Consider the following 10,534-nt stretch of genomic DNA (forward strand, 5'->3'; position numbering starts at 1 on the left):
ACGAACAGCCTTGAAATTTCAGGCCAAGAATTCCTAATCGAATTCAACTTCGGGATGCCAGATCCAAATCAAATTTGGATCTTCTCTTCAACGAGTTGGAACGAACTTTTATGGAATCGTGTCACAGATGAAATTTACACTTCCCCTCTCTTTCTCTCCAGAGGGGTTCTCACAATTGAATTGGAAAGGCAATTAAAGTGTTCAATTTTCATGCTGAATTCAATTTAATCCCCTGAAAATTCGTGCCAATTAATGGCACGCAACCACAATCCTCCGTGGAAAAGAGGTGAGTGAATGCTTCTGGCTTGCCACGACCAAAACTACGAAAGGGGAGAACCGTGCCAAGATTTCGGTCCATGATGGACGAATGTCATGTAATGATACTTATCGCCCACCCGCACATGAATTACAGAGCTATGAATCATGAACAGATTTCTCAACTCACCCTGGGTTCGGTTTCGTTTCAGATCCGGTGAGGCTCGTTCCATTTTGGCCCTCGAGGCTCTCGAGGAGGATCCAACGGCGATCCAAAGTGACAAGAGGCGAGTCGAATTCGGGGCGAGCATTTGGGGCGGGGAGGGAACGTGGCGACTTGAGGGGTAACAACGGGGCTCAGGTATCACAGATGTAGTTCTCTCCTATAAAGATCCTGGTCCGTTTGCGTGGTTTGGTTGCAGTGATAATAGTGATCATAACGATGATGATGATGATAATGATGATAGTGGTTCTAGTAGTGGTGGTAGTTGCAGGCGCGTGTCGTCTGCCTCTTGGGCGGGAAGGGGAAGATGTTGGCGATCGAAGAACTCTCTTTGGCGGAGTCGGTTGAACTTGGGCTTGTTCCATCCAATGTGGTCTTTTCTCTCGAGTTGACAGCGAACAAATCGTCGGAACTTTGGGGGTCAAGGGGTGGACCATGGGTATTCATAATTTACAAACAGGTCTGACTAAATGGGAACATCGTTGTCGTCCAATGTCCGTCATATTCTGCACGAGTTCTAACTATCTTACATGTTTTTTTCATATGGTGGGAACATGACCCAGCACGCCAGATCTTCGCCTCTTTAGCGGTATAGAGGTGCGTGATGGTGGTGTGAGTGTGTGTATGTGTAAACGAATACTTAGTTTTGCTTTTTTTTATCTTCATCAAAGAGAAAATGGAGAGATGAGAACAAAAGAATGAATTATAGATGAGGTAGAGTTAGATGTGGGAGCCCCAGGAGCCGCGCAGATCGGCTGGGGCTCGTTGACTTGAATTGGCCGAAAAGTGGTCTCGTGATTCAAGCGGGTGTCAGATTAAACGCCACTGTCAAGGGTTGGGACACCCGCTTAGCCACGGGGAGGTAGACGAGCGATGGGACAAAATTGATGTGAATGTCTTCACTCGTCGCCGTGGACAGGTTCTCATTGCTGAGATTCAGCGAGGACTCGTCTTCTTTGATGTCAGGCGAGGCGGGAGCCTTCAGCAGGAACGGCTGCATGATGTGCTCGCCCGTAGCACCGCCCAATGGCGACTGAGGTGTGCCTCGGGAAGTGGGCACTTTGAGGAGCTGCATCAGCTGGCGGACATATTGGGATCGTTGTTGGGTGCGGAGTGTCGACGAACGTGATTTCTTGTTGGGCGAGAAATGTAATTGCCTTCGAGGTCTCATGGCGTGCGTGTCTTGGATGTGGCGGAGACACTGCTCCCGTTTGGCAAATTTCTGACGACACTTCGAGCATCTGAAACTTTTCCTTCGCGCAGATTTCTTGCTGGGAGACGAGGAAGACTCTCGGAGAGGTTCCTCAACGGAGGCTGACTTGAAGTCGTTCTTTTCCTTGCCCGATCCGCCGAGGAATTGTTGCAAAGGATTGGGAAAGTGGAGGCCCCCTGCATTGCCCGGGAATCCGGGAAATCCCGAGAGAAGAGGTGAAATCAGGCCGGGGAATTGCTGCGAGAGCATGTGTCGCTGAAGCATTTCGATATGAGGAAACTGCTTGGCGGCATCACCTGGACTCAGTCCGTCCAATGGCGATGACAAGGTCGCACCGCTTACACTCTTGGGAAGACTCCTTTCGTTGCGTTCTTTCATGCCCACATGATGGTTCTCTTCGTCCTCCTCATCATCCTTGATCTTCTCCCGTCTGTCCTCTTCGTGGATCCGGTTGATCTGCTGCTGTTCGTCTTTGTGACTGATTTTTTCCTCCTTGTGACTGCTCTCTTGAGAGTCTTCATTCTCTCGCTTGTTTTTGGTGGGCGAACCAAAGACTCCCGAGTCGGGCGGGAAAGCGCCATGGCTTTTGATGATGTGCACCTGCAAGGCCACAATTTCTGGGAAGTCTTCTCCACAGAGACTGCATGTGTGATTGCTACCTTCGGTGGAGTTACCAAGCATCTGCTTCTGTCGCTCAAGTTCTTTCAATCGCTCGCGGCTGATCTCACTTTGCTCGCCCAGAAGGCGACTGAAGTAGCGATCCTTCTCCGGAGATCCAGAGAGACCCAACATATCTGGGGGAGGTGGTGGTGGGAAGAGTCCGTGGAAGAGTCCTCCGTTGCCGTTCTCTTTCATGCTTGTGGATGTGGGTGTGCCGTCCTCGTTAATGCCATGCGTGTTTTGCAGATGAACTTTAAGGAAGTACTTGCTGCAAAGCTCCTTCTTGCAAAGGTGACAAGACACGCCAGCCCCATTGGAAGCATCAATGTTGATGCCGTGCATCTTCATCATGTGAGTCTTCATAAAGTACTTATTGCAGAGTTCCTTCTTACAGATCTCACAGTAGCTTCGACTCAAACTCGCTGGCTTGCGGTTGGGATCCCTGTCCATGCGCTTGGGACTTCCAGCCAGTTCAGACTTGACTCTCTCCAAAAAGCTAAGCTCGTCCGTATCCAATGGGAGATTGGATCCCAGACCTTTCTGCATCTGTTGTAGGAACTTGGCGGCCAACTCACTTTGGTCCATGCCGTTCATGAATCCAAAAGGCATCATGGCCTTTTCGAAATCCATGTCGCCATCCTTTTGCGGATCGCCGGAGAGCTTCTTCCGATGAGAGTCCTCCATGTGGAGCACACCGTGCTCATTCATCATATGGGCCCTGAGGAAGTACTTGTTCTCCATGTCTTTGTTGCAAATTTTGCACAAGGTGGAGTGGTTGCCTGAGTTGGCTGATATGGCATCTTTGTTCTTGCTCGAGTTCAACTCCATGATCATACTTTGAAGGCGTTGAAGATCCTCGCTCGGTTGCTGAGAAGAATTCGGGGTGCTCCTGTGGCTCTCCGATGTGTCTCTTTCGCCCTCGCTTCGCTCAAAGTTCATGGCTTGATCTTTGGAGTTCCCATCTTCTGAGTCATCGCGAACACGAATGACTTCTCGATCATTGGAACTCTCATCTTTGTTGTGCTTGTCCTCGTTGGCTTTGGACATGGATGATGTAAAATCTTTAAGGGCTTGGGGAAGCAAAGGCTCAAGTGGAGGTAGTGGCAGCATGGACGAGGACGATCCATGTGAAGACGGTCTAATGTGAGACATGCCAGTGGGTGCCAAAGGCATGCCAGACGTCGATCCTGAGAGTTTGTCTAGTGATGCTGACGAACCATTGGCCAGAGACGATGGAGGACGAATAATCGGGGGTGGGGGATTTCCAGTCTTACCTGCCTCTTTGGCCATTTGGTTGAGGATCTTTTGCACCTTCTCGGGTGGAAGATCTGGCGAGCAAATCCCGTGCTTTTTTAATTTGTGCACACGCAGAAAGTACTTGTTGCAGAACTCCTTGCAACAGATCTCACAGAATGCATCTGCATTGATCACGCCCATTTGACGCAGTTTGTCTGCGTTGAACGAGGCCTTGCCGGCCTTACCCTGAATATTGGTCATATTACTGATATTCGGAATGTTAATCTGACCCTGCTCCTTGCTTCTCATCTCTTCCTCCTTGCGAAAGGACTCCAACGAAGGAATACCCCCAAACATGAGAGGGTTGAAATTGCTCAAATGAGATGGCAGTCCACCCAAGGGAGTTCGAGGCGATTCTCTCTCTTGCCGCAATCGCTCCTCCATTCGAAGCTCTTCCCCCTTTGGTGACATCATGTCCATTTTGTTGGATACACTAGACTTTGGGGATGTTTCGTCTCTTGTCGTCAATCGATCTCCATTGGTACCGTTTTCTCGATGGTTCTGACCACTGCCAACGCCAACACCACCACCAACACCACCATGTTGGCCACTCTCGGCCTTCCCTGGATGACTAGAGGTGGGAGAAGGACTAGCTCCGGGGCTCAAAGGCATGAACGGAGGCCTCAAAGAGCCCATATTCGCGGCAATGAACGCACCTGAGAATGGGGAGCCACCCTGACTGTTGGGAGTGGGTGGGCCACCCTGACCTTCAGTGGAGTCAGATCGATGATGATGAAGCTGCTGATGTGACAAAGAGTTGGGAGGAGTTATACTGTTTCCTGAGGAAGGAGGCAACGATACAGGACCGGGGCTCTTGCTGACGCCAGGGCCCTCCGTGTAGATGCCGTGCTTATTGGCTTTGTGAGTCTTGAGGAAATACTTGTTGCAAAACTCCTTGTTGCAAAGCTCACAGTAGGCTTCCGGGTTGAAGATTTGAGATCGCCCGCCTGAATTCATGGGAGAGGCAGCGCTCATTGATGAGAGCTTCCCACTGACTGATGTGGGCGTGCCTGACGTGGGAGGATTGGGAAATGGAAATGGGAAAGGTGGAAGGCCAAAGGGTAGCATCCCTTGATATAACGAGTTGGTCAAGCCAGGGGGTAGGTGACCCTTGTCTCCAGACTCCGAAGTGGCTGGGTTTTGCATCAATTCTGCCCCCAAGACCCTCAATGATGGCCTATCCCCCTCTTTCTCCGCTGACAAGTTCAGCGGCCCGTCGTTCCGCCTCTCTCCATCTTCGTACTCCTCTTCCGTGGAGTATCGCCTCTCATCCGGGTTGTGACCGCCCACCTCCCCGGGTTCTGGCCCACCTTCATTGGCACCTAACCTGATGGGCTTGCTCTGTTTCCGTCTCTTCTTCGACGCCAAGCCATTGATGATCCCACCCAATCGCTTACCGTTCTCCCCGACTTCACGCTCATCCTCCTCACCCGAATTAGACCCGGAAGTGGCTCCACCTTCCATGTTGTTGTGATGATGCTGATGATGTTGATGGTGATGAAGATGGTGGTGATAGCTCTCGGGCGGGGATCCTTCATCCTCGCCCGCCATTTGCTGCTGCTGATGTTGTTGCTGTTGTTGTTGTTGGTGATGTCGCATATTCGAGAGGAACTGGTCCATCCGATGATGAAGACTGTCTGGATTGACCACCGAGTTGGACGGTGACACCAGGGCTCCGCTGGAAGATGAGGTGGGCCGACTGGCTCCACCTCCTCCGCCCCCCGAGGTGGCCGTGTGTTGATGCATTGATGCGGCAGAAGCCATGAAGACTGACCTGGAAACACACAAGAAGCATGTTGTACTACGTGCATCTACTCGTATGTACTAAATCAAACACACGCGGGTATCCTTTAGCAAAATGAAAGGGCATTCCGGCCCATAATTGCACGTTTCATTATGTTTATGAACTCTTCGTTCGTCTTGTCCAGTTGTCAGGTTTTGACATTTCCTAGCGACCTTATTGGGACCTATTGGTCGGTGACTGAACGTAGTAGTAGTAGTAGTAGTAGTAGTAGTAGTAGATGATGATGATGACGGCAGGACGAGAAGACCTCGTAGCAAAAGGGTGCCTATCGCTTGGGGCTTTAGCATATGGTCTGCATGACCTTAATTTCTGTCCCAAGCCCTAGAATTATGAAGTTGTTGAGTAAATTTCAAAAAACTCAACTTGACGTTTGTTGCATGCTCGAAAGAATTAACGTCAAGTTGATTGTGAAGCGCCTCCAACTTCACTCTTCACAAACAACAACCAGCCAACCAACCAGCCGGCAACCAACGAAGCCAACTACAATACGTGCTTGCCACAGTTTTTTTTTCAAAAGAACCCATTCAAACGAGAGGAAAAAAAGGGAAATGGCACTTCCCTCGACTTTCTTCAATTTGGTCTCAATTCGAAACTCAACTCTGAATGACGTCGTTTTGTTCTGACGCTCTGTTGTATTTTTCAATTTGCCTGACCATCCAGTACCTTTTTTTTTGACTTACTAACAGGACAAGTACATGAGCTGGCATGGTCTGGGAATAATATTCGTTTCTTCTTAACTACTACTTTTACTCTGGAAGGCACATTTTCGCCGTCATCATTTGAGCTCTGTGGGCAAACCTCGTACCACCATTACTGCCAGTTCTCGTATTTCTAATTCAATTCCGGGGCTAGTCTGGCTTTCTCGAGCTCGGCTAAATGGTCGGGGCAGTGGTCTTGGTTCTCCTCGTCTCCGAGAAAGCCTTGCATATAAAAAGATTATTAGAATTTTGATTTGGCATGATTAGACAACTTTTTTTCAGAAGGGGATTAAGAGCACGCGAGCCAAAGCCCTCGTCAGCAGCAGCCATCCTTGAGCCTTGGTTGTTCGTTCTCCCTTGTTGAACATTCAAAGCGGTAGTTGTTGTTGCTGTTGTTGTTGTCTCGTTTGATCGTGGAGGGACACACATACACCCACACACCCACACACACACACTCTCACACTCTTTAGTATATGGATACTGGATGTATACACACATACAAAACACGTGAGAATGACTTTCAATTTGAATGCTTGTTTGCCTACATTTTTTGGAATTCAATGGACCTTTTCATGGCTACTGCTTTCTCGTCATGATTTTTCTTTTAACAATTCCAAGTGGAGAAACTTTGAAAGCAGGGGACAGAGGAGGATTTTGATCAAAATATGATTCACCAATATGTAGACGACAACGATGGCGGACTTGTCACAATTTTGTTGGCTTTTGTTGACGAAGAAGCCCCGCTGGAGGAAGGGATCGAGAGATCGAGGGATCCAGAGAAAATAGGGAAATGCACGCAAAGTTGTGAAATTTGGGAGGGTCATGTCGTCGTTTGGGGATTTTTTATTTGGCACACCACCACCATATTACGGAAGGTGATCCACGCTCTAGTAGTAATAGTAGTAGAAGTAGTTGCATTTAGTAATCGAAAACAATAAAATTGGGACCTCGAGCTCTTATTTTTGGATCACATTCTTCCTGACAGCCCAAGCCGGTTTCCGAGCAATGAGGGCTATAATTTACTTCAACTCCACACGTTATTCCGGACTTTTTTCACTCTGCTCCCCCGATCTATATGGCTGAACCAACAAAAATGTTTTCATTGCGGTGGGGCGAAAGCAATTTCGGACAACCCGCCCCGCACATATTCTCTCAATTGTGAAATAATTAAAGCCAATTTTACGACCCCCGCTCTACGAGCTTTCGATTGGAAACAAACATGTTCACTTCATAAAACAACGCTTGATGGCAACTTGGAACCATTTGACAAAAATAGCTCCGCCGATTTGTCCAGAGAGTTGGCATCGGAGAAAAACAAGTCGATATTGGAAACATCTCGTCTGGAAAAAACCCCTTCGTTTTGTATATGAATCCGTGTCCTGAATGGATTCATATCCTGTGGACTACTCCTCAAAATGTTTCTCCTCAACTCTTGGTACAATAGATTCAAGGGATTGCCAGATCGGAAATGGACAAAATTTGAAAATGCCGATATGGTTAAACAGTCAAAATATCTCAACCATCGGTCGTCAACATATTCGACACCCAAGCTAAGAGTGCTGGCCTGAACTTTCATTGAACCACTGTTATTTGATGGGCTAGGAGAGAGCGAGTGAACGACAGCCAGCGATACGTTTGGATGGTTGGTGGGTTGGTGGGTTGGTCGTTGTTGGTGGGTTGTTTACTTCTGAATTTCCTCTCGAGACAGATGCACTTTGCTATTACTGACAATGCTCGATGGTCGGATCATCAGCCGAGTCGCCTACAGGCCAACTAGCATTATTTCCTCGGAACTGGCCAAGTGAATAGTCATTGTAGTGTATGTTCAGTTGGATTCGAATTGGTTTTTCGTTCTGTGTCTTGTTTATTGTGTGGAGTCTCTCGCTGTTTTCCATGTAGATAAGCTGAACATGCGTGGCTCTTTGGCTCTAGTACAGAGAGTGAGTGCACACGCCATAAATACTGAACACAGTACTACCACCAATCGGGACCCTTTCAATGCTATTGAGCTTTTACTTGCTATGAAAGGTTGAGCTTTATAAGAATGTCGGAAGAACCATGGGTTGGTTACGAAAAGAAAAAAAAGGCAGATACTGGAATGTCCGTCTGCATGATTTAGTAGCCAAACGAGTATCAGATACACAGATCAAGAATTGAGGTCTCCCTCACTGTGTTTGTCGTCTGTCCAGGTGTTTCCCAAAGCAAGTCCCAATCGAACTCAAAAGGGAGGGGTGGCTTTTCAATTTCGATATGATCTGATATTGATCGATTATGGATGAATAGCGTGTGGGGACTCGAAACAACAGCGGTCCAAGTTCTAATTGGTAACAATCTCTGACCATTTTCTACGATTGTTCTCAATCTAGTTAACGGCTTTGTACTACCTACGACCAAGTGGCCGATCGAACCGAGGCAAGAGTTGTGAGTCACCAAAAAAAGAGGGGAAAGGACCAAAAGAACACATTCCACTTGCTCCTCTCTTGAATGAATCGCCAATGGGGGGTTGCAAAAAAGGGGAAGAGTGTGCTTCTACGAATATGTACTAAATGTACCTACCTACCTATACGTGCGTAAGTATGTACTACAATACGATACGGGAAAGTACAAAATGCAGCCTGAAGGTCCTTGGACTTGAATGAACGAGTAAATTACAGGGAACAACGACAATTGAGTGTAAAAAGGGCAGATCAATGTTCCAAGTTTGGTTCAAAATGAACAAGGAGTATTGGGTAGATCTCCGACGCTTTTCGGCCAGGAACAACAAGTCCCACTTTTTTGTTGGACTAGCACCCAAGTGCATGGAAAGAAAAGAAGGGTGCTGATTGCCGTACAAAAAAGACTTAGCTTGTAATTGATCTGCCAATCCGGCTGACTTTGAATGCTTTAGTAAAAGCTTCCTGTTCAATTATTATGCTTGAGTCCGCCAACTTGAGATTACTAACACGACCAAGATAGACTTGAATGAAGGACAGAACTTTGGATCTTACTTTTTGAGATACGATAAGGGGGTGTTTGTCATTTTTTCAATGGATCTTAAGTCAAAACTTGAGCCCAGGATGTCCATCCAGGGGAGATATGGGAAGTGAGAAGTGGGAAGTGGAAAATGTGGATCAATTAGGATATCATTTGGCCTCAGACATGAAAACAGTTAATGCCCATTTGGGCATTCCAAAGTTCAACGTGACTTATAGGATTGGAGCTCCTAGGGAAAATTCTTCTTAATATCTTTAGACGGATGTCCATTGGCAGGGTTTATATATGGACCAGTTTTGCGCCAGATTTTTCTTTTCATTTCCTTAGGAAACGCTGGTCCATCTTTATCGTAACAATTTCAAGGATTTGTGAGCTACTCGCTTTGGCAGAGACAATTTGATTAGGTATGTTTACTGGTTTGTTTGTTTGTTTACTTACTTATGCACAGGTTTGGAAAGGTGACCAAACGCGGTTTCCAAGTCACAGAAATGTTCAATTGTTCATGGCACTATGAAGTCACGAAAATAGGCTCACCAAACTTGCTCGTTGGTAGATGATAACAACTTTTAGTGAATGGTGTCACATGGAACGGGTTCACTGTCGTTGCAATTATGTAGGAACATTATTCATAACAATTCGAGTGGTTGGTAGTGTGGGAATGGGTTTTGCTAGGAGGAACAACAACGACGTGTTACAGTCGAGTGTAGGAAATATCACACAAGCGATGAGTTCTTGATGAATAATGGACACAAGCACACAAGCACTCACTGATGTCAGTTCATGAGGTTGGTTGTAGATGTCTTTACCGAGGAGATAATGCTGATGTTTGAGGAGCGAAGAAGGACTCAGTTAACAACTCATGAAGCAATGTGATTAGAATTGACACAAGTACCGTCTAAGATTGGACCAATGATCCCCTCTGGTGGTTCATTCCAATCTGGCACGAGGGGGGATTTCATACACAAGTTTTGTGCCCTCTGCGTTCCTTCGCTGAACGAAAGCCACTGTAAGGCTCACAATCAGATCTGAATTTTATGCGACTTTTGTGTTGGAAAATGGGCTCCTCCCCAGGAGCGCCACTAGCGAACCTCTCTTCCCTCCAACGAGGAGGACGATGCCGACGATGCCGACGACTTCAGCGAGTCCTGCGACGACTGCAACGTCGGGCCCCTCTGAAGGGGATTCTCTAAGCAGCCGACAAACACCTCCAAAATCTATCCAGACTCCAGTTGAATTTAGCTGCTGTTGATGCTACTACTCTTGCGATACTACTCCTTGCTGCCACTCTGGATTCATGTGAGTGTGTGTGTGTGTGTGTGTGCGTGACGACATGCTATTTTTCTTCTTCTTCTTCTTCGTCCACGGATGAGTTCAGTGGTGCTCCCAAAAGCCCTCTGAAAAGTTGCCGAAGT

General features: G+C 47.4%; 1 protein-coding gene across 1 annotated transcript; it reads right to left on the bottom strand.

The window, feature by feature from the left end:
* Positions 1-445: 445 nt before the first annotated feature.
* On the bottom strand, positions 446-10,320 carry LOC131886940 (uncharacterized). Its single transcript, XM_059235409.1, has 2 exons — positions 9,561-10,320; positions 446-5,421 (listed from the first exon to the last, which is right to left on the bottom strand). Exon 2 carries the CDS (start codon positions 5,409-5,411, stop codon positions 1,278-1,280), a length of 4,134 nt encoding a protein of 1,377 aa, XP_059091392.1. The 5' UTR covers positions 5,412-5,421; positions 9,561-10,320; the 3' UTR covers positions 446-1,277.
* Positions 10,321-10,534: the final 214 nt, after the last annotated feature.

Source organism: Tigriopus californicus, chromosome 9 (assembly GCF_007210705.1).
Source record: "Tigriopus californicus strain San Diego chromosome 9, Tcal_SD_v2.1, whole genome shotgun sequence".
Classification (NCBI taxonomy): domain Eukaryota; kingdom Metazoa; phylum Arthropoda; class Copepoda; order Harpacticoida; family Harpacticidae; genus Tigriopus; species Tigriopus californicus.